The sequence below is a fragment of the Bombina bombina genome, chromosome 2 (assembly GCF_027579735.1).
Source record: "Bombina bombina isolate aBomBom1 chromosome 2, aBomBom1.pri, whole genome shotgun sequence".
In the NCBI taxonomy this organism is placed as follows: domain Eukaryota; kingdom Metazoa; phylum Chordata; class Amphibia; order Anura; family Bombinatoridae; genus Bombina; species Bombina bombina.
Window position 1 is genome coordinate 1,136,395,368 of NC_069500.1, and position 26,998 is coordinate 1,136,422,365.

Below are 26,998 nucleotides of genomic sequence, written 5' to 3' on the forward strand. Positions count from 1 at the left end.
TTTAAAATTGCATTCTCTTTCTAAATCATGAAAGAAAAAATTTGGGTTTCATGGCCCTTTCAGCAGCTCATGGCTTTATAGCTACAGATTAAACAGAGGATCTTCTGTTGTAATCTTTAGTTTACAGTTCTCTATAAAGTGCATGAACAATCTGTGCATGATACGTGAAAATTTGCTTTTACTGACTGATGTAAACCTATCTGTGCTTTATCCCTTCCCTACAGTCAGAATTTGCTGTGTGATGTGACAATAGTAGCGGAAGATGTGGAGATTTCTGCTCATAAAATTGTGCTGGCGGCCTGCAGCCCTTACTTCCACGCTATGTTTACAGGTACCAAAATGCTTTTCTTTCTTATTCATTTTTGGAATGAAAAAATAATAATAATCAAACGAGTTAGCAGGGACTCGACTGGCGGTGAGCCTACAAAGATTGACTTTTATAATTGCTTGAAAACAGGTAGGGATATATACTGCACTTTTTTTTTCTTTTGATGGTACTGTAAATTTACATGAAACCCCTTGTAATTACAAGACTTTTATTGTAATCTTGTAGAAAATTCTAAAACTGTCTGTCTGTGATATCTTTCTGAATTAATGATTCTGAAAACTCAACATTTTCAGAGTTTAGTTACAGGAAAAGAGTGCAAAATTAACAAAGAAAACTATTTTGGACCACTGCTCCATCACCTGTCCGCCTGCTCTGAGGCGGCAGACAGAAATCAACCCGATCAAATACGATCGGGTTGATTAACACCCCCTGCAAATCTGCAGGGGGCGGCATTGCACCAGCAGTTCACAAGGACTGCTGGTGCACTGATAAATGCCGATAGCGTACGCTTTCGGCATATATCGATGTGCAGCGGACATGATCCGCTATATCGGATCATGTCCACTCACACTTAAATAAATTGATCCCTAAATTGTGGAGGATTTTCCCATTGACGACCCCCCCTTCCCCTGAGTGGAAGGAGTGCAACCTGAAAGATCTGGAACCCTTTCCTACAACATGATACACAATTGCTTGGACATCACAGGAGCTCATTTATGTCTATCTCTAATTGGCCATAGCGAAGGTGAAATCATACACATACTACATACACTTTTCAAGGGGTATGTCCCTGGACGACAAATAATGTAAATTTTAGCTATCAAAATTTTATTTTGTATGCAAATCTTTTTGCAACTCCAAATGTGTTTAAAGGGACAGTAAATTTAAAATGAACACCTTTGCTACCAGGAATGTCAAAATAAAACTTGCCCAAAATACTAGAGAAAAATTTAAACAGAAATAGAGCCTTTGCTATCAGGAATGTCAAAATAAAACTTGCCCAAAATTCTAGAGAACCATTTAAACAGAAATAGAGCCTTGCTTTTTTTATTTGCTAATCAAAACTATATTTCCTTCCATAAAGCAGGGAGAGTCCACAACTTAATTCCTTACTGATGGGGAAATACAACACCTAGCCACCAGGAGGAGGCAAAGACAACCCAGCCAAAAGTTTAAATATCCCTCCCACTTCCCCCAGTCATTCTTTGCCTTTCGTCACTATAGGATGTGGCAGAGAAGTGTCAGAAGATTTGGATAGTCCTGTAATGGGTATGTTCCCTTCAAGAAAGGACTGGAGTTTTAAGTAATCATGTCAACCTCTCAGTGAGAGTATTGATGAAAGTTAGATTCTGGAGATGCAGGGAAAGTTTTTCTGCGAACCCATCCAGACTGTCGCCTAACAGCTCCTGAGCAATCAGTGTTGACGAGTTTCACTGCTTTCTGTTACACACTCAAGTCCATGTCAGAAGCGTTGCTGCAAGCCTGTCACACTTGAGAGGCTGTGTCTGTTCCACAGCATTGATCCTGGAGAATAAGACCGTTTTTATGCTTACACTTTTTCTATACTTTTTTGGCTTGGAACAAATAGGTTTCACTTTGTTTTTTGAGTGTCCTACGCACCATGTGACCGGGTGCGGTCTTTTCATTCTCCTATGATCCTGCTGCAGACATCACTCCTAAGGAGAGTATTTTCGCTGTTAGCTGTCTGGGTCTAGGAGGTGGTGAGTGCCCCAGCCATTGGCATTATAAAGGTGCGTTTTTTTTTTAATAAAAGCGTTAACTTTTGTCTGTCCTTCTGTGAATATATCTTGGCTATGGAGGATTCTGATACGACATTAGAAGGTTCCGCTCCTTCTGTACTGATGAATTATTTCTGTTTATATTGTGAGGAGCCCGGGGTTTGCCCACCTGCTCAATTTTGTTCCATTTGCCTAAGCACTGTTCTAAAGTCTAAGAAGGGAGACAAGCCTGCTAATACTCATAGCGCTATCAGGCCCTCTGAGCTGTCTACCTCTCAGTCATTTGTGTCCAGAGAGATTACTACCCTTTCTACACTACCCGGTCCACATGCAGTTCCCCGCGGCTCAACTAAACCTCCATCTGGAGGGGGCCTTTTTCCGGCGGTCTTTACCGCACAGTTACAGCCGGCGGTGTCTGTGGCCCTGGAGGCCTTACCTCGCTCTAGCAAACGTAAGAGGTTAAACATAGTTCTCCTGACCTAGAGTCATCTAAATATTTGTCGGATTTAGCTACTATGTTGCAGCTATCCGAGGATGAGTTAACCTCTGTAGCTTCAGAGGTTGAACTTTCTGAGTCGGAAACTTCAGTTTCTAAACCTCCTTCAGCGGAGGAACCCTCCTTTTAGATTCAAAAGTCCTCCCTTCCGATCTATTTGTGTTTTTTTATTAAAGGAGGTTCTGTCTACGCTTGAGGTTCCAGAGGCTACACTCTCTGAGGAACCTAAGATCCCTAAATTAGATAGGATTCATGAAGACAGGAAGGTCCCTCTGACTTTTCCTGTGCCAGTTAAGATGGGAAAGAATAGGAACTTCTTTTTCCCCCTCTTCTACTTTAAAAAAAAATATTCCAAGTCCCTGGCTCTCAATTAGATTTGTGGGGTTCCATCCCTAAGGTAGATGGTGCTATTTTTACGCTGGCTAAGCGTACTACTATCCCTCTGGAGGATAGTTCTTCTTTTAGAGAGCCTATGGATAAGAAAATTTTCTGGGGAAGATGTTTCAAGATACGGGGTATACAGGAGAGAATTAAGGCTCTGAGAATTGCTAACTCCTTCATCTGTGATGTGAATATGCAGATTAAATGCGAATGCTTCTGGCTTTGTGGTCCTAGTCCGCCAGACTCTCTGGTTGAACTTTTGGTCTGTGGATATGACTTCTAAATCCAGACTCCTTTCTCTTCCTTTCAAGGGGAAGATTTTATTCGGTCCAGGGCTGGACTTGATTATTTCTACTGTTACCGGAGGGAAAGGTGCCTTCCATCCGCAGGATAAGAAAAATAGGCCTAAGGGACAGCAATCCTCATCCAAGTCCGAGCAGCCCAAAAGTACTTGGAAGCCGGCTCAGTCCTGGAATAAGTCCTAACAGACTAAAAAGCCCGCCGACAACAAATCGGCATGAAGGGGTGGCCCCTGATCTGGGATCGGATTGAGTAGGGGGCAGACTGTCTCTTTTATCAGACGCTTGGTTCCAGGATGTACAGGATCCTTGGGTCCTGGAGGTTGTATCTCAAGGATACAGGATAGGATTCAAGTCTCATCTGCCCAGGGGCAGATTCCTACTCTCCAGTCTTTCTACAAGACCAGAAAAGAGTGTTGCGTACGGGATCTCTCCTCTCTAGGAGTAATTGTCCCGGTACCTACAGCACAAAGAGGTTTGCGGTTTTATTGATTTATTATGTTGCCAGAACACAAGGTATTGCAGTAGCGCCTTACCTGGGTGAAATCTTGGTGCAGACACCATGTTTTGTCTAGCAGAAGAACATTCAGAGTCCCTTCTCAGTCTTCTTCGATCACATGGATGGAAAATGTACTTGGAGTAAGAACTCTTTTCCAAGTTTAAGGGTGAATTTCCTGGGGACAGTAATAGATTCCATATCCATGAGAATATTCCTCACAGATCAGAGACCTTGCAAGCTAACTACTGCATGTCTTGGCCTCCTGGAGACCCTCAGTGGATCAGTGTATGGAGGTGATTATACTCGTGGTGTCTTGTATGGACATCATTCCTTTTGCCGGATTCCATCTCTGACCCTTACAACTATGCATGCTAAGACAATGGAACAGTGACCATTCAAATCTGTCTCAACAGATTGTGCTGGACAACCTGTCGAGACACTCGCTCTCTTGGTGGCTCTGTCCAGATCATCTGTCCCAAGGCATGTGCTTCTTGAGACGTCCTGGGAGATTATGACTATGGACGCAAGCCTTTCCGGCTGCGGAGCCGTTTGGGGTGCCAAGAAGGCACAAGGACTGTGGACTCATAAGGAGTCCTCCCTTCCGATCTATATATTGAAAGCAATTTTTAATGCCTTGAAGGCTTGGCCCCTTCTAGGTTCATCCCAGTTTATCAGATTCCAATCAGACAATATAACCTCGGTTGCCTACATCAACCATCAGGGGGAAACGAGAAGTTCCTTGACAATGAGAGAAGTATCTCAGATACTAGAGTGGGTGGAGACTCAGATGTACGCTGTCAGCGATCCACATTCTGGGTGTGGACAACTGGGAAGCGGACTTTCTCAACAGGCAATCCTTTCACCCAGGCAAATGGTCTCTCCACCCGAGTTGTTTGCAGAGATATGCAGCGAGTAAGGGATGCCGGAGATAAATCTGATGGCATCCCACCTCAATACCAAGCTACCCAGGTACAGGTTGAGGTCGAGAGATCCTCAGGCGGAATTGATAGATGCCCTATCAGTACTATGGAGGTTCAGACTCGTATCTTTTTCCTCCATTACTGCTTCTCCCTCGTGTGGTGGCTCACATTAAGCAGGAGCGAGCATCAGTGATTCTGATTGCTCCATCGTGGCCGCGAAGGACGTGGTTTGCGGATCTGGTTGGGATGACCTCATCTCCTCAAGTGGAGGTTACCTTGTCCCAGAGATCTGATACAGGGTCTCTTTGTAAATCAAAATCTGAGGCTGACTGTGTGGAGATTGAACACTTAGCCAAGAGAGGGTTCTCTGAGAGTGTTATGGACACTCTGGTTCAAGCTCGTAAGCCAGTTACTTGTCGTATCTACCATAAAGTGTGGAGGACTTACTTGTACTGGTGTGAAGAGCGTGGCTTTTCCTGGCATAAGGTTAAGGTTGCCAGAATTTTATCTTTTGGAGAAGGGTCTATTTGCTTGTTCCCTGAAGGGACAGATATCGGCCCTGTCTGTGTTACTGCACAAAAGATTGGCTGAGCTTCCAGATGTGCAGTCCTTTGTTAGGGCTCTGACTAGGATCAGACCTGTGTTTATATCTGGGGCTCCACCTTGGTGCCTAAATCTTGTTCTTAGTGTTTTGCAGCAGGCTCCGTTTGAGCCTATGCATACTGTTGACATTAAATTGTTATCTTGGAAGGTTCTTTTTTTGCTGGCTATTGCTTCTACGTGCAGAGTTTGAGATTTCTGCTTTGCAATGTGACTCCTATTATCTTGTTTTTCATGCTGATAAGGCGGTTTTACCTACTAAATTAGGGTTCCTCCCTAAGGTGGTGTCGGATGATAACATTAATCAAGAAATTGTTGTTCCTTCCTTGTGTCCTAATCCTTCTTCAGTGAAGGAAAGCTTTCTTCACAATCTAGATGTGGTTCGTGCCTTAAAGTTCTATCTTCAGGCTACTAAGGAATTCAGACAATCTTCCTCTTTGTTTGTCATCTATAGGGGGAAGCGTAAGGGACAGAAGCCTACTACGGCTTCCCTATCTTTCTGGTTAAGAAGTGTCATCCGCTTAGCTTATGATACAGCGGGGCGGCAGTCTCCTGAGAGGATAACGGCTCATTCCACTAGAGCAATGGCTTCCTCCTGGGCTTTTAAGAATGAAGCCTCTATGGATCAGATTTGTAAGGTGGCTACCTGGTCCTCCTTACACACTTTTTCTAAATTTTACAAGTTTTATGTGTTCAGGAGAAAAGTTTTGCAGGCTGCGGTGCCCTCAGAATAGGGTCCGCCTCCTTCTTTTTCTTTTTTTTTTTTGTTCCCTCCCGTTATTCTTTCAGTGTCCTCTGCAGCTTGGGTATAGTTTTCCCAACAGTAAGGAATTAAGTCGTGGACTCTCCCTGCCTTTATGGAAGGAAAACCTAATTTATGCTTGAAATACAAAAGGGGGGGTGGGATCGCGCTACAGATAGCTGGAAAGTTTGATATAAATGAATTATTTTAAATGATATAAACCAATCTTGGTAAATACCGTAATATATGAGTGAAAGAATAGTACATAAATAGAAATTGTGCCAATGATTTAAATATATTTCCCTTATGAACTTAACTTAGGATGTATACTAAAACTTAATTGCAAACTGTCCTTAAGATCCTTAATTACAGATATATATTAGAACATTAAAAAACAGGCTAGATTAAAGATAAATAAAACTATAAATACTTATCTAAACAAGAGTCGTACCTCTAGTAAATATAAGATAATAAATGGTTAATTTTTGTACACATGTATCAAATGATTAATATTGTATCCAAGAAATAAAATTAAATTTATTACATCTATTAATACAATAAAATGAGATGCTGGCATCAATTAAAAAACATTCCTGAACAATAAGCATATGGTTCGAATCATAACAAACTTAAAATATCTAACAACAAAATCAACTGATGAAAGGATTAAATGATGATATGGCAGCCCTTACTAAGGTTCCGTAATATTTCACCTAATGGCACATATCTGAACCGCCAAACAAACTAAATGAAACAGTGCTAACATAGAATTGTCTTTATAAGGCACTTTCCCAGAATATGTGACCAAGTTCGTATTTGCACACAATGATACAGATAAATTCCTTCCTGGCAGGGAGAGTCCATGACCCCGCCCGTAATTTTTTTTTGGGGGGGTGCGGCTCCCTTTTTATATTATTTCTTCTGGCACCTTTTATACCCTGATGTTTGTGTTTGTTCTACTTTTCTTTGTTCCCTCTGTAGAATGACTGGGGTATAGGGGAAGTAGGAGGGATATTTAAGACTTTGGCTGGGGTGTCTTTGCCTCCTCCTTGTGGCCAGGTGTTGTATTTCCTAACAGTAAGGAATGAAGTCGTGGACTCTCCCTGCCAGGAAGGAAAGGGATTTATCTGGTAAGCATAAATCCATGTTATTTTTTAAGTAGGCAGCCCAAGGTATTGATCTAGGCCCATTTTGGTATATTTTATGCCACCATTTCGCCGCCAAATGCTATCATATATAAATAAAATCGTTTGTGTAATTTACATACAGCTTGTGCAATCATAGACCAAAAGGATTGTTAAACATGTAAGACAAAAAAAAAAAAAGCCCATCCAAGATACACATTGATATTTATTATAACACACACATCTGCTAAAAATGCACTCACATAAAGTTAAAAGAATAAAGAGTTTTAGTACTGAGTTTAGGGGTACATGCCATGCAACATGTGTGGTATACCAATTGGAATGTGAATGTGGAAACATTTATATTGGTCGCACAAAATGAAAGAGCAAGAGGTTATATGAACACATAGAAAATGATTAAAAATGGCTTTGAAAATCACAGTGTATCTGACCATTTTAGCGTTAAACATAATAAGGATCCGTATAACCTCACATCAGGGTACTTGAGCAGATATCTCCTTGTAGGGATCAGTTTGTCAGGCTTACACATCTTAGAAAGTGTGAAACCAAATGGATTTATCAGTTGGGTAATTTAGTACCACAAGGGCTCAATGTAGACATAGACCTACAACCATTTATGTGGTGAAATAAAGAAATAATATTTATATATTTTGTTTCTCTGTGTAGTTTCTGCATTAGGATGTGTATTAGGATTTAAGATAGTTTGAAATTCATTGTAACATTTACATATATACTTATCTAGTTGCATTATATGAGTTTTTCATACTTAGGAGGATAGGGAAGCCTTTTGTACTTGTATTAATATGTTGTATTGAGAGAAAATTATATGCATGTTTGTTATTTTTATTTATGGGTATATATTTCTTTCATGTAATTAGCAAGAGTCCATGAGCTAGTGACGTATGGGATATACATTCTTACCAGGAGGGGCAAAGTTTCCCAAACCTTAAAATGCCTATAAATATACCCCTCACCACACCCACAAATCAGTTTTACAAACTTTGCCTCCTATGGAGGTGGTGAAGTAAGTTTGTGCTAGATTCTACGTTGATATGCGCTCCGCAGCAGGTTGGAGCCCGGTTTTCCTCTCAGCGTGCAGTGAATGTCAGAGGGATGTGAGGAGAGTATTGCCTATTTGAATGCAATGATCTCCTTCTACGGGGTCTATTTCATAGGTTCTCTGTTATCGGTCGTAGAGATTCATCTCTTACCTCCCTTTTCAGATCGACGATATACTCTTATATATACCATTACCTCTGCTGATTTTCGTTTCAGTACTGGTTTGGCTTTCTACAAACATGTAGATGAGTGTCCTGGGGTAAGTAAATCTTATTTTCTGTGACACTCTAAGCTATGGTTGGGCACTTTTTTATAAAGTTCTAAATATATGTATTCAAACATTTATTTGCCTTGACTCAGGATGTTCAACATTCCTTATTTTCAGACAGTCAGTTTCATATTTGGGATAATGCATTTGAATCAATTATTTTTTTCTTACCTTAAAAAAATTTGACTTTTTCCCTGTGGGCTGTTAGGCTCGCGGGGGCTGAAAATGCTTCATTTTATTACGTCATTCTGGCGCGGACTTTTTTGACGCAAAAATTCTTATCTGTTTCCGGCGTCATACGTGTCGCCGGAAGTTGCGTCATTTTTTTGACGTTCTTTTGCGCCAAAAATGTCGGCGTTCCGGATGTGGCGTCATTTTTGGCGCCAAAAGCATTTAGCCGCCAAATAATGTGGGCGTCTTATTTTGGCGCTAAAAAATATGGGCGTCGCTTTTGTCTCCACATTATTTAAGTCTCATTTTTCATTGCTTCTGGTTGCTAGAAGCTTGTTCCTTGGCATTTGTTCCCATTCCTGAAACTGTCATTTAAGGAATTTGATCAATTTTGCTTTTTATGTTGTTTTTTCTCTTACATATTGCAAGATGTCTCACGTTGCATCTGAGTCAGAAGATACTTCAGGAAAATCGCTGTCTGGTGCTGGAACTACCAAAGCTAAGTGTATCTGCTGTAAACTTTTGGTAGCTGTTCCTCCAGCTGTTGTTTGTACTAATTGTCATGACAAACTCGTTAATGCAGATAATATTTCCTTTAGTAATGTACCATTACCTGTTGCAGTTCCATCAACATCTATGTTCAGAGTGTTCCTGATAACATAAGAGATTTTGTTTCTGAATCCATCAAGAAGGCTATGTCTGTTATTCCTCCTTCTAGTAAACATAAAAAATCTTTTAAAACTTCTCTTTATACAGATGAATTTTTAAATGAACATCATCATTCTGATTCTAATGACTCTTCTAGTTCAGAGGATTCTGTCTCAGAGGTTGATGCTGATAAATCTTCATATTTATTTAAAATGGAATTTATTCGTTCTTTACTTAAAGAAGTACTAATTGCTTTAGAAATAGAGGATTCTGGTCCTCTTGATACTAAATCTAAACGTTTAGATAAGGTATTTAAATCTCCTGTGGTTATTCCAGAAGTTTTTCCTGTTCCTGGTGCTATTTCTGAAGTAATTTCCAGAGAATGGAATAATTTGGGTAATTCATTTACTCCTTCTAAACGTTTTAAGCAATTATATCCTGTGCCGTCTGATAGATTAGAATTTTGGGACAAAATCCCTAAAGTTGATGGGGCTATTTCTACCCTTGCTAAACGTACTACTATTCCTACGTCAGATGGTAGTTCGTTTAAGGATCCTTTAGATAGGAAAATTGAATCCTTTCTAAGAAAAGCTCATCTGTGTTCAGGTAATCTTCTTAGACCTGCTATATCATTGGCTGATGTTGCTGCAGCTTCAACTTTTTGGTTGGAAACTTTAGCGCAACAAGTAACAGATCATGATTCTCATAATATTATTATTCTTCTGCAACATGCTAATAATTTTATCTGTGATGCCTTTTTTGATATTATCAGAGTTGATGTCAGGTTTATGTCTCTAGCTATTTTAGCTAGAAGAGCTTTATGGCTTAAAACTTGGAATGCTGATATGTCTTCTAAATCGACTCTACTTTCCATTTCTTTCCAGGGTAACAAATTATTTGGTTCTCAGTTGGATTCTATTATCTCAACTGTTACTGGTGGGAAAGGAACTTTTTTACCACAGGATAAAAGATCTAAGGGTAAAAACAGGGCTAATAATCGTTTTCGTTTCAACAAAGAACAAAAGCCTGATCCTTCTTCCTCAGGAGCAGTTTCAGTTTGGAAACCATCTCCAGTCTGGAATAAATCCAAGCCTTCTAGAAAAGCAAAGCCAGCTTCTAAGTCCACATGAAGGTGCGGCCCTCATTCCAGCCCAGCTGGTAGGGGGCAGGTTACGTTTTTTCAAAGAAATTTGGATCAATTCTGTTCACAATCTTTGGATTCAGAACATCGTTTCAGAAGGGTACAGAATTGGTTTCAAGATAAGACCTCCTGCAAAGAGATTTTTTCTTTCCCGTGTCCCAGTAAACCCAGCGAAAGCTCAAGCGTTTCTGAAATGTGTTTCAGATCTAGAGTTGGCTGGAGTAATTATGCCAGTTCCAGTTCTGGAACAGGGGCTGGGGTTTTATTCAAATCTCTTCATTGTACCAAAGAAGGAGAATTCCTTCAGACCAGTTCTGGATCTAAAAATATTGAATCGTTATGTAAAGATACCAACATTCAAAATGATAACTGTAAGGACTATCTTGCCTTTTGTTCAGCAAGGGCATTATATGTCCACGATAGATTTACAGGATGCATATCTGCATATTCCGATTCATCCAGATCACTATCAGTTCCTGAGATTCTCTTTCCTGGACAAGCATTACCAGTTTGTGGCTCTGCCGTTTGGCCTAGCTACAGCCCCAAGAATTTTTACAAAGGTTTTCGGTGCCCTTCTGTCTGTAATCAGTGAACAGGGTATTGTGGTATTTCCTTATTTGGACGATATCTTGGTACTTGCTCAGTCTTTACATTTTGCAGAATCTCATACGAATCGACTTGTGTTGTTTCTTCAAGATCATGGTTGGAGGATCAATTTACTAAAAAGTTCATTGATTCCTCAGACAAGGGTAACCTTTTTGGGTTTCCAAATAGATTTAGTGTCCATGACTCTGTCTTTGACAGAAAAGAGGCGTCTAAAATTGATTTCAGCTTGTCGAAACCTTCAGTCACAATCATTCCCTTCGGTAGCCTTATGCATGGAAATTCTAGGTCTTATGACTGCTGCATCGGACGCGATCCCCTTTGCTCGTTTTCACATGCGGCCTCTTCAGCTCTGTATGCTGAATCAATGGTGCAGGGATTACACAAAGATATCTCAATTAATATCTTTAAAACCGATTGTACGACACTCTCTGACGTGGTGGACAGATCACCATCGTTTAATTCAGGGGGCTTCTTTTGTTCTTCCGACCTGGACTGTAATTTCAACAGATGCAAGTCTTACAGGTTGGGGAGCTGTGTGGGGGTCTCTGACGGCACAAGGAGTTTGGTAATCTCAGGAGGTGAGATTACCGATCAATATTTTGGAACTCCGTGCAATTTTCAGAGCTCTTCAGTCTTGGCCTCTTCTGAAGTGAGAATCGTTCATTTGTTTTCAGACAGACAATGTCACAACTGTGGCATACATCAATCATCAAGGAGGGACTCACAGTCCTCTGGCTATGAAAGAAGTATCTCGAATTCTGGTTTGGGCGGAATCCAGCTCCTGTCTAATCTCTGCGGTTCATATTCCTGGAATAGACAATTGGGAAGCGGATTATCTCAGTCGCCAAACGTTGCATCCGGGCAAATGGTCTCTTCACCCAGAGGTATTTCTTCAGATTGTTCAAATGTGGGAACTTCCAGAAATAGATCTGATGGCTTCTCATCTAAACAAGAAACTTCCCAGGTATCTGTCCAGATCCCGGGATCCTCAGGCGGAGGCAGTGGATGCATTATCACTTCCTTGGAAGTATCATCCTGCCTATATCTTTCCGCCTCTAGTTCTTCTTCCAAGAGTAATCTCCAAGATTCTGAAGGAATGCTCGTTTGTTCTGCTGGTAGCTCGGCATGGCCTCACAGGTTTTGGTATGCGGATCTTGTCCGGATGGCCTCTTGTCAACCGTGGACTCTTTCGTTAAGACCAGACCTTCTGTCGCAAGGTCCTTTTTTCCATCAGGATCTCAAATCCTTAAATTTAAAGTTATGGAGATTGAATGCTTGATTCTTGGTCAAAGAGGTTTCTCTGACTCTGTGATTAATACTATGTTACAGGCTCGTAAATCTGTATATAGAGATATATATTATAGAGTCTGGAAGACTTATATTTCTTGGTGTCTTTCTCATCATTTTTCCTGGCATTCTTTTAGAATTCCGAGAATTTTACAGTTTCTTCAGGATGGTTTAGATAAAGGTTTGTCCGCAAGTTCCTTGAAAGGTCAAATCTCTGCTCTTTCTGTTCTTTTTCACAGAAAGATTGCTAATCTTCTTGATATTCATTGTTTTGTACAAGCCTTGGTTCGTATAAAACCTGTCATTAAGTCAATTTCTCCTCCTTGGAGTTTGAATTTGGTTCTGGGGGCTCTTCAAGCTCCTCCGTTTGAACCTATGCATTCTTTGGACATTAAATTACTTTCTTGGAAAGTTTTGCTCCTTTTGGCCATCTCTTCTGCCAGAAGAGTCTCTGAATTATCTGCTCTTTCTTGTGAGTCTCCTTTTCTGATTTTTCATCAGGATAAGGCGGTGTTGCGAACTTCTTTTGAATTTTTGCCTAAGGTTGGGAATTCCAACAACATTAGTAGAGAAATTGTGGTTCCTTCATTATGTCCTAATCCTAAGAATTCTAAGGAGAAATCGTTGCATTCTTTGGATGTTGTTAGAGCTTTGAAATATTATGTTGAAGCTACTAAGTCTTTCCGAAAGACTTCTAGTCTATTTGTTATCTTTTCCGGTTCTAGAAAAGGCCAGAAAGCTTCTGCCATTTCTTTGGCATCTTGGTTGAAATCTTTAATTCATCATGCTTATGTCGAGTCGGGTAAAACTCCGCCTCAAAGGATTACAGCTCATTCTACTAGGTCAGTTTCTACTTCCTGGGCGTTTAGGAATGAAGCTTCGGTTGATCAGATTTGCAAAGCAGCAACTTGGTCTTCTTTGCATACTTTTACTAAATTCTACCATTTTGATGTGTTTTCTTCTTCTGAAGCAGTTTTTGGTAGAAAAGTACTTCAGGCAGCGGTTTCAGTTTGAATCTTCTGCTCTTTTTTTCAATAAACTTTATTTTGGGTGTGGATTATTTTCAGCAGGAATTGGCTGTCTTTATTTTATCCCTCCCTCTCTAGTGACTCTTGCGTAGTCATTATCCCATACGTCACTAGCTCATGGACTCTTGCTAATTACATGAAAGAAAACATAATTTATGTAAGAACTTACCTGATAAATTCATTTCTTTCATATTAGCAAGAGTCCATGAGGCCCGCCATTTTTGTGGTGGTTATGATTTTTTGTATAAAGCACAATTATTCCAATTCCTTATTTTTTTATGCTTTCGCACTTTTTTCTTATCACCCCACTTCTTGGCTATTCGTTAAACTGATTTGTGGGTGTGGTGAGGCGTGTATTTATAGGCATTTTAAGGTTTGGGAAACTTTGCCCCTCCTGGTAGGAATGTATATCCCATACGTCACTAGCTCATGGACTCTTGCTAATATGAAAGAAATGAATTTATCAGGTAAGTTCTTACATAAATTATGTTTTTCTTCTACTAGATACAAGTCCACGGATTCATCCTTACTTGTGGGATATTATCCTCCTGCCAACAGGAAGTGGCAAAGAGCACCACAGCAGAGCTGTCTATATAGCTCCTCACTTGACTCCACCCCCCAGTCATTCTCTTTGCCTATGCTAGTAATAGGAAGAGTAAAGTGAAAGAGGTGTTAAAATGATAGTTTTTATTTTCTTCAAGCAAGACTTTTTTTATTTTAAATGGTACTGGTGAGTGCTATTTTTCCTCAGGCAGCAGATGGAAGAAGATTTCTGCCTGGAGGTTGATGATCTTAGCAGTTGTCACTAAGATCCAGAGGAGTTCCCACAGAATGGCTGAGTAGTACTTGAGAAACTGCGGTGTGGGGAATGTTTTTTCATGCTACAAGCATTGAGGTATGTTCAGTCATTTATTTCTGGAGAGACTGTGGTATTTCAGAACAGGCTGACATAGTTCCCATGAGGGAAGGGGTAAGCAGTTTTCCTATATAAAGAAGGGGTATTACTGAAATCCTGTGTACCGTTTGTTATCAGGGCTAAATGCAGCATTAGAAATATGGCAGCATGGTTAGACACTGGGGCAGCCTAACGGTTTTTTTATCGACGAAAAGGGCTATATGGCTGATGATTGTACTTTGTACTGGGGGTCCACATGGCTAGATTCACTCATTTCATGGATGGTTATCCACATAGCTAGTTATAAACAGCTTTACATGCGGTTGTATGAGGCTGAGAGACATCTTAGACGATGGGCGGGGCCTAAATTCACGCCTCAGTTGCGCAGTTACTTTTCTCAAAGAAGGCAGACGACTTCAGCTCCGGTTGGGCCCAAACTGAGGGATTGCTTACCGGACTGTTATTGCAGGGGTTCTCAGATCCCTGGGGGCAGGTAGGCGCCACAGCAGTGCTGTGGCGAGGTGCAGGAGTTTGGCTAAAGTTTTTTGTTAACGTTGTGATGTTAATTTACTTGCTTTAGAGGGTAAAATTGCCCTTGCTTGTGGTGCAATATCCGACTTTTATACAGGACTGTTATACCTTAAAACTGAACGTTTGTTAGCATTTTTAAGTAAAATTGGAAAAATTGTGCACTTTTTATTCCTTAAAGGGACAGTCAACACCAGAATTTTTGTTGTTTTAAAAGATAGATAATCCTTTTATTACCCATTCCCCAGTTTTGCACAGCCACCATGGTTATATAAATACAATTTTTACCTCTGTGATTACCTTGTATCTAAGCATCTTCTGACAGCCCCCTGATCACATGACATTTTATTTATTATCTATTGACTTTCATTTTAGCCACTTAGTGCAGTGTCTGCCACAACCCACGGGCGTGATCACAATGTTATCTATATGGTTTACAGGAACTAGCTCTCCCCTGTTGTGAAAAGCAAATACAAAAGCATGTGATTAGAGGCGGCCTTCAAGGGCTTAGAAATTATCATATGAGCCTTCCTAGGTTTAGCTTTCAACTAAGAATACCAAGAGAACAAAGCAAAATTGGTGATAAAAGTAAATTGGAAAGTTGTTTAAAATTACATGCCTTATTTGAAACATGAAAGTTTTTTTTTGGACTTGACTGTCCCTTTAAAGGCGCAGTACTCATTTTTAAAAAAAATTGTTATCTTCAATAAATAGTGTTTAACGATTTTGCAGTTGTTACTAGCCTGTTCAACATGTCTGACATTGAGGAAAGCCAATGTTCTGTGTGTTTAGAAGCCACTGTGGAACCCCCACTTACATTGTGTCCCTCATGTATTGAAAGGGCCTTACATTGCAAAGAACAGATTTTAGGGGATAAAAGTATGTCTAAGGATGATTCTCAGTCTGAGAAAGAGAATCAGGTTATGCCATCCAATTCTCCCCAAGTGTCACAACCTTTAGCGCCCACTTAAACGACGCCAAGTACTTCTAGTGCGTCTAATTCTTTTACTCTGCAAGATATGGCTGCAGTTATGTCTACTACCCTTACAGAGGTATTATCTAAACTGCCAGGTTTACAGGGTTAGCGCAGTAGGTCCGGTATTAGGGTAAATGCTAAGCCCTCTGATGCTTTATTGGCCATTTCCGATGTACCCTCACAGTGTTCTGAATTGGGGGTAGGGGAATTGCTGTCTGAGGGAGAGCTTTCAGATTCAGGAAATGCGTTCCCTCAGACAGACTCGGACGTAACGGCCTTTAAATTTAAGCTTGAACACCTCCGCCTGTAACTCCGGGAGGTTTTAGCGACTCTGGATGATGGTGACCCTATTGTAATACCACCAGAGAAATTGTGTAAGATGGATGAATATCTAGAGGTACCTACTTACACTGATGTTTTTCCAGTCCCTAAAAGAATTTCGGACATTGTTACTAAGGAATGGGATAGACCAGGCATTCCGTTCTCTCCCCCTCCTACTTTTAAGAAAATGTTTCCCATATCCGACACCATTCGGGATTCCTGGCAAACGGTCCCTATGGTGGAGGGAGCTATTTCTACTCTGGCTAAGTGTACAACTATACCTATTGAGGACAGTTGTGCTTATAAAATTAGAGGGTCTTCTAAAGAAATTGTTTATCAGGGTTTTCTTCTTCAACCTATAGCGTGCATTGTTCCAGTCACTACTGCAGCAGCTTTTTGGTTCGAGGCTCTAGAGGAGTCTCTTAAGGTGGAGACCCCATTAGCTCTCAAGCTAGCTAATTCTTTTATTACTGATGCCGCTTTTCAAATGGCTAAATTAGCGGCAAAAAATGCAGGTTTTGCCATTTTAGCGCGTAGAGCGTTATGGCTTAAGTCTTGGTCTGCTGATGTGTCATCAAAATCTAAGGTTTTAGCTATTCCTTTTAAAGGCAAGACCCTATTCGGGCCTGAACTAAAGGAAATTATTTCCGACATTACTGGAGGTAAAGGTTATGCCCTTCCTCAGGACAGGACTGTTAAGATGAGGGCTAAGCAAAATAATTTTCGTTCCTTTCAAAACTTTAAGGGTGGACCCTCTACTTCCTCCTCCACTACAAATCAGGAGTGGAATTTTGCACAATCCAAGTCAGTCTGGAGAACTAACCAGACCTGGAATAAAGGTAAACAAGTTAAGAAGCCTGCTGCTGCTACCAAGACAGCATGAATGGGCAGCCCCCGACCCGGGACCGGATCTAGTAGGGGGCAGACTTTCTCTCTTCGCTCAGGCTTGGGCAAGGGATGTTCAGGATCCCTGGGCATTAGAAATTGTGACCCAGGGGTATCGACTAGAATTCAAGGATTTTCTCCCAAGAGGGAGATTTCATCTTTCACGTTTGTCTGTAGACCAGACAAAAAGAGAGGTGTTCTTATTCTGTGTAAAAGACCTCTATACCATGGGTGTAATTTGTCCAGTTCCAGAACTAGAACAGGGACAGGGGTTTTACTCAAATCTGTTTGTGGTTCCCAAAAAAGAGGGAACCTTCAGACCGATTTTAGATCTCAAATGTCTAAACAAATTTCTCAGAGTCCCATCGTTCAAGATGCAGACCATACAAACTATTTTGCCAATAATCGAGGAGGGTCAATATATGACCACCGTGACCTTGAAGGATGCGTATCTTCACATTCCCATCCACAAGGATCATCATCAGTTTCTCAGATTCGCTTTTCTGGACAAACACTATCAGTTTGTGGCCCTTCCTTTCGGGTTGGCCACAGCTCCCAGAATCTTCACAAAGGTGCTGGGGTCCCTTCTGGCAGTTCTAAAGCCGCGGGGCATAGCAGTGGCACCCTATCTCGATATTTTGATCCAGGCGTCAACTTATCACCTGACCAAATCTCACATGGACATAGTGTTGGCATTTCTAAGAACTCACGGTTGGAAAGTGAATATAGAAAAGAGTTCACTAGTTCCACTAACAAGAGTTCCATTCTTGGGAACTCTGATAGACTTGGTAGACATGAACATTTTTCTGACAGAGGTCAGAAAATCAAAGATTCTAAATACTTGCAGAGCACTTCAGTCCATTCCTCGGCCATCAGTGGCGCAGTGTATGGAGGTCATTGGGTTAATGGTAGCGGCAATGGACATAGTCCTGTTTGCTCGCTTTCATCTCAGACCACTGCAGCTGTGCATGCTCAGACAGTGGGATGGGGATTATGCAAATTTATCTCCTCAGATAAATCTGGATCAAGAGACCAGAGACTCTCTTCTTTGGTGGTTGTCACAAGATCATCTGTCCCAGGGAATGTGCTTCCGCAGGCCAGCATGGGTCATAGTGACGACGGATGCCAGCCTCTTGGGCTGGGGTGCAGTCTAGAATTCCCTGAAGGCTCAGGGTGTTTGGACTCAGGAGGAGTCCCTATTACCAATCAATATTCTGGAACTGAGAGCAATCTTCAACGCGCTTCAGGTGTGACCTCAGTTGGCTTTGGCCAAGTTCATAAGATTCCAGTCAGACAATATCACGACTGTAGCATATATCAATCATCAAGGGGAAACGAAGAGTTCTCTAGCGATGATAGAGGTTTCAAAGATGATCTGATGGACGGAGACTCACTCTTGCCACCTGTCAGCAATCTATATCCCAGGAGTAGAGAACTGGGAAGCAGATTTTCTAAGTCATCAGACTTTTCATCCCGGGGACTGGGAGCTCCATCCGGAGGTGTTTGCGTCATTGATTCATCAATGGGGCACACCGGAATTGGATCTGATGGTTGGCATCTCGTCAGAATGCCAAACTTCCTCGTTACGGGTCCAGGTCAAGGGATCCCCAAGCGGTACTGATAGATGCTCTAGCAGTACCTTGGTCATTCAACCTGGCTTATGTGTTTCCTCCATTTCCTCTCCTACCTCGTCTGATTGCAAGAATCAAACAGGAGATAGCTTCAGTAATCCTGATAGCGCCTGCGTGGCCACGCAGGACTTGGTATACAGATCTAGTGGACATGTCATCTCTGACACCGTGGAAACTGCCATTGAGACAGGACCTTCTCATCCAAGGTGAGTTCCAACATCCAAATCTAAATTCTCTGCAGCTGACTGCCTGGAGATTGAACGCTTGATTTTATCTAAGCGGGGATTTTCTGAGTCGGTCATTGATACTTTGATTCAGGCTCGAAAGCCTGTCACTAGAAAAATGTACCATAAGATATGGCGTAAATATCTTTATTGGTGCGAATCCAAGGGCTACTCATGGAGTAGGGTTAGGATTCCTAGGATTTTGTCTTTTCTCCAAGAAGGATTGGAGAAGGGATTATCAGCTAGTTTCTTAAAGGGACAAATTTCGGCTTTGTCAATTTTACTACACAAGCGTCTGGTGGATTTCCCAGGCAGTTAGTCTTTTTGTCAGGCTTTAATCAGAATCAAGCCTGTGTTTAAACCTATTGCTCCACCATGGAGTTTGAATTTAGTTCTCAATGTTCTTCAAGGGGTTCCGTTTGAACCCATGCATTCCATAGATATTCCATAGATATAAAGCTTTTATCTTGGAAAGTTTTTTGTTTTTAGTTGCTATTTCTTCTGCTCGAAGAGTTTCTGAGCTTTCTGCGTTACAATGTGATTCGCCTTATCTGATATTCCATTCCGATAAGGTGGTTTTGCGTACTAAACCTGGATTCCTTCCTAAGGTTGTTTCAAATAAGAATATTAATCAGGAAATTGTTGTTCCTTCCTTGTGTCCTAATCCTTCGTCTGTTACATAACCTGAACGTGGTTCATGCCTTGAAGTTTTACTTACAAGCGACCAAGGATTTCCATCAAACATCTTCTCTATTCATTGTTTATTCTGGAAAGCGTAGGGGTCAAAAAGCTACGGCTACCTCTTTCTTTTTGGTTGAAAAGCATCATCCGCCTGGCATACGAGACTGCTGGACAGCAGCCTCCTGAAAATATTACGGCTCATTCTACTAGAGCGTTGGCTTTCACATGGGCTTTTAAAAATGATGCTTCTGTTGAAGAGATTTGTAAGGCTGCGATTTGGTCCTCCCTTCATAATTTTTCCAAATTTTCCAAATTTGATACTTTTGCTTCTTCGGAGGCTATTTTTGGGAGAAAGTTCTTCAAGCAGTGGTGTCTTCCGTTTAGGTATCTGTCTTGTCCTTCCCGTTCATCCGTGTCCTGTTGCTTTGGTATTGTATCCCACAAGTAAGGATGAATCCATGGACTCGTCGTATCTAGTAGAAGAAAAGGAAATTTATGCTTACCTGATAAATTGATTTCTTCTACGATACGACGAGTCCACGGCCCTCCCTGTCATTTTAGACAGATTATATTTTTGTTTTCAAACTTCAGTCACCTCTGCACCTTTTTTAGTTTCTCCTTTTTCTTCCTTTACCTTCGGTCGAATGACTAGGGGGTGGAGTCAAGGGAGAAGCTATATAGACAGCTCTGCTGTGCTGCTCTTTGCCACTTCCTGTTGGCAGGAGGATAATATCCCACAAGTAAGGATGAATCCGTGGACTCGTCATATCGAAGAAGAAATCAATTTATCAGGTAAGCATACATTTCCTTTTTAACTTGTTTTTAGCAGCAAATAGTTTTTAATCTTTGTGCTAATTCAGTTTTTTTTTTTATAAGTTGTAAGCTTTTAAGGACTTTTAATACAAACCATTAAACAGACATTATAGCAAGTATCATTTTAGATTGTGTGGATAGACACAAGTGTTTTCCTTATACATTGTTGCAGATACAGGTATAGCAAGTGTCAGTTTGTCAAATACATGAAGTCCCCTGAAGGGGGCTGGCACTGTTAACTTTTTAAACCTGCACTAAGGAATCACTCTACCTTCTTCTATGACCCCTTGAGAAAATGCAGCAAACGAAATGCGTAGGGGCGGGCTTTGCAGAGTAGCATTCGTACGACAACATCGGGAAGATTGGTTTCCTTGCCTTCCAAAGTCGGCGTGTTTGCGGCCCATGTTTGGGCAGATTAGACAGGGGATTATCCAAGAGGACTTTGTATGCTCAGCAGATCCTCCAGCTGCAGGCGGCTTATGAGGAATAGCGGAAATGACTCGACTTCAGCCTTGGAAGTTAGGACTCACTGTTTTTCAAGCTGATAAGCCTTTTATTCTTTTTACTTTCTGTGAGTGCATTTTTAGCAGATGCGTGTGTTTTTATTATAAATATTGCTGTGAATCTTGGATGTACTTTTTTGTTTTTTGTCTCACGTTTTCAGAATGGATTTGACACTGTGTGTCTGAATACTTCAAGCAGCACCAAAGACTAACCAGCATGTAGGGGAATAGAAACAAATGTTTTTGATGACATGAGACTATGGATAATACTGAATAACTAGCCATTAGTACCTCTGGACTACAAGTAACTTTTTGGATTGTGTTCTTTATAAGTTATACACAAGAAATGCTAGTTAACCCTCAAATAATTATATATTACTTCTGAAGGGCATATATTTCTATAGAGTACGTATCCGTATACCGCTCTGTTTTTGCTATTTGTTTTTGTTTTTTCACAAATGGTTGTTGAAGCTTCTCTGGGATTCCCTTTGTTTGGAAATAGCAGACTTACATAGCTTTGCCACTGGTTTTTGGTAATAAGAAAGCTGCTAATTTCAGTTGCGCACTCACTTCTGATATCCTGGCAGTGAAGGGGTTAGTTTGCTAGTAAGGGAAATAGCATAGTAATATAGCTATTTACCCTCCTACCTGACACCTCCCCTCTACGTGATCCAAACGGCTCTCAACCTCCTCGGCTTACTCATCCTTACCATCTTAGATACCGGCCGAATGTCTGCCAGTATGCAGTTTGTATTGCCAGCTGTCTGTCAGTACCCAATTTATAGATTTTTGTATTTATTTATTCATTTTTATTTTTCTTGTAGTGTAGTGGTCCCCCCTCCTCAAGATTGTTTGTTATTTACAGCACTTCCCATTCCAACCATTTTCTGCAGTGCCCCATCCCTCCCTCCCCTTCAAAATATTTTTTTCTGTAATGTAGGGCCACGACCACTTCTTCCCCTCTCCACCGCTGGGCCGCCCACCTACCTCCCACTGGCACCAACAGGGAGAGTTTCAGACAGTGATACAGACCGTGTCACTATCTGTAACGATCTGGCAATCTGCCTTCATATGATAACGGAGCACTGGTTGTGCTTTGTCCCTTTTTGAAGCTGTGGTTCACACCTTTCATGATGCAGACTACTCTAGCAATACATAATTTAAGTTATTAAATACCAACAGTTAAACTCCAAATAACTGATAACAGTATTTAAAAAAAAAATTTTGCTTGGGACAGCTTTTTCCTAACGTTTTTTTTTTTCTTTCTTAAAATGAAACTGTCTTCCTGCTGTGAACAAGTTTGGGTGTGGTGTTTATGTCGGAAAAATGATTGCTGGTGTTTACTTTCACAAGGCTCAGTGGCTTGGAGTGAATAGTCGTTTCTTTTGTAGAAAGATGTCTCTGGTCTGTGTTACTCATCTCTGTGAAATGGATATTGCATAATTTTGTTGCAGTATGACATCTACTTTGTTATTTTTACAGTAATACTGTAGTTGTAACGCGGTTTGTTTTTCACTATCTCTTTTCCAAATGATTTATTTAGCTTTGCTGAGCAAACGACTGAGCGAAGCGCTCTGCTACACGGAATCTAGTAGTTAAAGGGACATTATAGTTCAAATATAATATGTTCTGAGAGGTTTACAATATAGTTAAAGTACCGCAAGGAACTGCAGCCACACGTATGGGTCATGTGACTTCCTCTGTCCATTGGCTCATTAGCAGTTTCTGCTCGAAACCAGCAATGCTGTGTGGCTCCCAAGAGGTAATTGAACTATGTGTTTAACCACTTGAGCCTGTATGAAAAAGTCTAGGAACCACTGTTTTGTTTTTGTTTTGTTTTTTTATAGCGGCTCCACTTTAGTGAAGGGATGACACTCGGATTGCTATTTGTTGGCTCTGATCTGCTGTTTCACTAATTTAAAGGGACAGTCTAGTCCAAAATAAACTTTCATGATTCAGATAGGGCATGCAATTTTAAACAATTTTCCAATTTACGTTTATCACCAATTTTGCTTTGTTCTCTTGGTATTCTTAGTTGAAAGCTTAACCTAGGAGGTTCATATGCTAATTTCTTTGACCTTGAAGGCCACCTCTTTTCAGAATGCATATTAAGTTTTTCACCACTAGAGGGTGTTAGTTCATGTGTTTCATATAGATAACACTGTGCTCATGCACGTGAAGTTACCTGGGAGCCAGAACTGATTGGCTAAACTGCAAGTCTGTCAAAAGAACTGAAATAAAGGGGCAGTTTGCAAAGGCTTAGATAAAAGATAATCAAAGAGGTAAAAAGCATATAAATATAAATGTGTTGGTTATGCAAAACTGGGGAATGGGTAATAAAGGGATTATCTATATTTTAAAACAATAAAAATTCTGGTGTAGACTGTCCCTTTAATGTTGAATCCTTATGGTTGGTCTCTGTAGCAGGTGCTGCTGGGTCAGTCATTAGACTTTTTTATGTGGGGTCAGTTATGGTCATGTGCAGTAAGAGGAATTTACAATTAGGTTTAATTGCAGTGGAGTTGTTATCAGCTGGTGCTGCGGCTGGTGAGGTTTTAAAGGGACACTGAACCCAAATTTTTTCTTTTGTGATTCAGATAGAGCATGCAATTTTAAGAAACTTTCTAATTTACTCCTATTATCACATTTTCTTTATTCTCTTGGTATCTTTATTTGAAATGCAAGAATGTAAGTTTAGATGCCGGCCCATTTTTGGTGAACAACCTGTGTTGTTCTTGCTGATTGGTGCATACATTCATCCACCAATGAATAAGTGCTTTCCAGGGTCCTGAACTAAACAAATAGCTTAGATGCCTTATTTTTCAAATAAACATAGAAAGAGAACAAAGAAAAATTGATAATAATTGTAAATTAGAAAGTTGCTTAAAATTACATGCTCTATCTGAATCATGAAAGAAAAAAATTGGATTCAGTGTCCCTTTAAGTTGATGGGGTAGAATATTCTACCATTTCTATAACCTTTAATAAGTTGTTGTTTTTCATTGTTTTAATACAGATACCAGATATTTATTCAGTAATTTATGTCCATTTGTTTTGGAATTTAGCTAAAACATAGTTGACATCACATTAACAATCTCATTTATTATATTTAATCAGAAATAAATCACCGTATGAAATAAAACTCTCAAGAAGTTAACTAGGGATAAACGCTGGACACAAACATTTTTTTTCTATTTTTTTACTAAGATGGCTCCCATAACTCGCAACATTTGTGGCTGAGTATCAATAATTCAGGAGGTTGATGGGGCCGTTAATGTTTTGTGGGTACAGCCCTCTTGGGAGAGGTGGAATTGTGCAACTAGCACAATTATCACATATTCATTTTGTTGGGGGAGGGGGGCTTAGGATCCTCTATTTAAAATATTTGCAATGGCTAACACTGACTAACTGTTTATTAAACTTTGAACCTTATGCAACTTGAATGAGTCATTAGAAGAATAGAGGGAGAACACAACACTTGACTAACATGTATTTGTGTCTCCAAAAGGCATCTCCATTTCACTGTGCACAGATATGGGGGAAGAGGAAATGACTTGATAGTGGGAGCTAACCTGAGATGATGTGATTGGCCAGCTCCTACTATTGCATGCTGGTAGATGTAGGGATCTCCTGTTTTATTTCCTAGGATTGTGGACTACAGCTGCCCATGTCTTGATGAGAAGTTTGCTTTGAAGAGACAGAAAGATGAGGGTCTACATATAACATTGCTGCATGGGGCAGTTTAGGAATTGCCAATAAAGGAGGGAAAAAAAGAAGGAAAATAAAGTGTTTTTAAGGTGATATTTCAAGGATGCACAATTCCATTTAGACCAGCTTTTTTACAATTACACTACCTACATAAAAAAATACTTTGAATAATAAAGAGACTAAAAAATAACATTTAACAAAAGCAAATAATAATAATAATAATAATGGGACATCTGGGCACATTTGGAGGGGCACTGCCCCAATGGACTATCCACCGCTGGTTGTTATCTCCATAAAGGGATATGAAACCATTTTTTTTTCATGATTTAGATAGTGTATGATTTTTAAAACATTTCAAATTATCTTTGTTCCCTTGGTAACCTTTGTTGAAAAGCAGTTAAGTTGGTTCAGGAGCGTATATATCGGGAGCAATGTACTGCAGCAGCTTTGCAAGAATACGTTTTTAAAAAGGTTAGCAAGAGCACTAGGTGGCAGTAGTGTTTGCCGCCATGTAGTGTTCCTGAAATGTGCATGCTACATACCTAAGTATTCTCTTCAACAAAGAATACAATGTGATAAGTAAACAACAACATTTTTTTTATTAAATGACCTTCTCTCTCTGAACCATGAAAATTGTTGTTTGTCATGTCTCTTCAAGGCTAGAATAAGGGTTTTATAGGTGTATAGGTTTAGCTCACATCATGAACAGCAGCACATTATAGTGTCAGGTGTAGGATACCATCATTATACTGGTATAGTGGTCCCAATAGAAAGTAATACTTTTTTAATTGCATTGCATGATCTGCTGTAGTTTTGTGGGGCACAAATAAAGATTGTTCCTATTCTGTGGCCCTGACACAATTATTTGCAGCAAACATATGAGCTAGCTCCATGTTTACTAAGTGCCTCAGTGAAAGTGGGTTGGATATACAGTGCACTTTACATTATAAGCATGATCTGGTTTAGAAAAATACAGGTACATATTAAAAAGTCCTTTTTTTAAAAAAAAAATAGTTACAGGATTGCCTTACACGTTTCATGCCCCCTATAGCCCTGTTAGCTGCTCTTGATTCAAAAATAAATACAGCATAAGCTTTCTCTGTCTTCTTGTAACGGTATTCTTAGATATTTTGACTTATTGGCGAGAGTTTGTATTGCTGCAGGAAAATTAGCCTGTAAAGATTCTAGGATATAATTAAGTGTGCTTGATTTATACTACAAAGTCCTACTGACCTGGTCCTGCTTCTATCTATCTATCTATCTATCTATTTATTTTGTTTTAAAGCATAATCACAGCTTATTTTTGGAATATTACATGGGAAGTGAATTTAAAATATAATTTCATTTTTTTTAATTTTTTTTTTGCATTATGGAATAAAAAATAGCAAGTATAATTAATTATTATTTTCAAAGTAAGAGATTGTTGTTTTTCATCTTAACGATATCTTGTGTCAAAATATTCCTTTAACTGCTTCTCTTTACCAGTAACCGTAATCTAATTTCAATTATCTCTTTCCACTTCTGCCTACAAGACTAACATACTTCACACATTTTGTGGAATTCCTCACTTCAGATTTTTCTCAAGTGTTCCTAACATAAATCACAGTCTTTAGAACAGTGATTTGCAACCTTTTTTTTGCCGTGGCACACTTTTTTACATTAAAAAATCCTGTGGCACAACACCATCCCAAAATTTTACAAAATCACACATTGTTGCCTAATACAGGATATATATACAGTATGTATGTGTGTGTATGTATGTGTGTGTGTGTATATATATATATATACATACATACATACACACACACACACACACACACACACACACACACATATATATATATATATATATATATATATATATATATATATATATATATATACACACACACTGTACTGTGCTGTCATGCCATGCCTCCTACAAACTATACATGACATATTGACATTCATTCACAAACATTCATAATGATTGTCTGTGAATGAATGTCAATGTCATGGTTGTAAATGATACCTGATGAGCCTGTCACATACCTCCCAATATTTCAAAATTTGAAAGAGCGACATCCCCGCACTGTTGTCAGTTTGCCGCGGCACACCTGAGGATCTCTCACGGCACACTCACTGCTTTAGAAGATACACTAACTGCACAGTTCCTTAAACCCTGTCACATTCACTCTCCAAAAAGAAGAGCTGGCATCTAGCGAGCATCCAGATTGTGCTTCTAGGAATTAAAGGGACATGAAACCCATTTTTTTTTCTTTCATGCTTTAGAAATAACATGCAATTTTAAACAACTTTCTAATTTACTTCTATTATCTATTTTGCTTCATTTTCTTGATATCCTTTGCTGAAAAGCATATCTAGATATGCTCAGTCGCTGCTGATTGGTGGCTGCACATAGATGCCGCTTGCGATTGGCTCCCCATGCACATTGCTATTTCTTCAACAAAGAATATCTAAAGAATTAAGCAAATTA

General features: G+C 40.0%; 1 protein-coding gene across 1 annotated transcript in view; it reads left to right on the top strand.

The window, feature by feature from the left end:
* KLHL2 (kelch like family member 2) overlaps positions 1-26,998 on the top strand; it is a 445,714-nt gene that overhangs the window by 87,857 nt on the left and 330,859 nt on the right. The window contains 1 exon segment of the mRNA XM_053703800.1: positions 225-331. Coding sequence (XP_053559775.1) covers positions 225-331 — 107 coding nt within the window.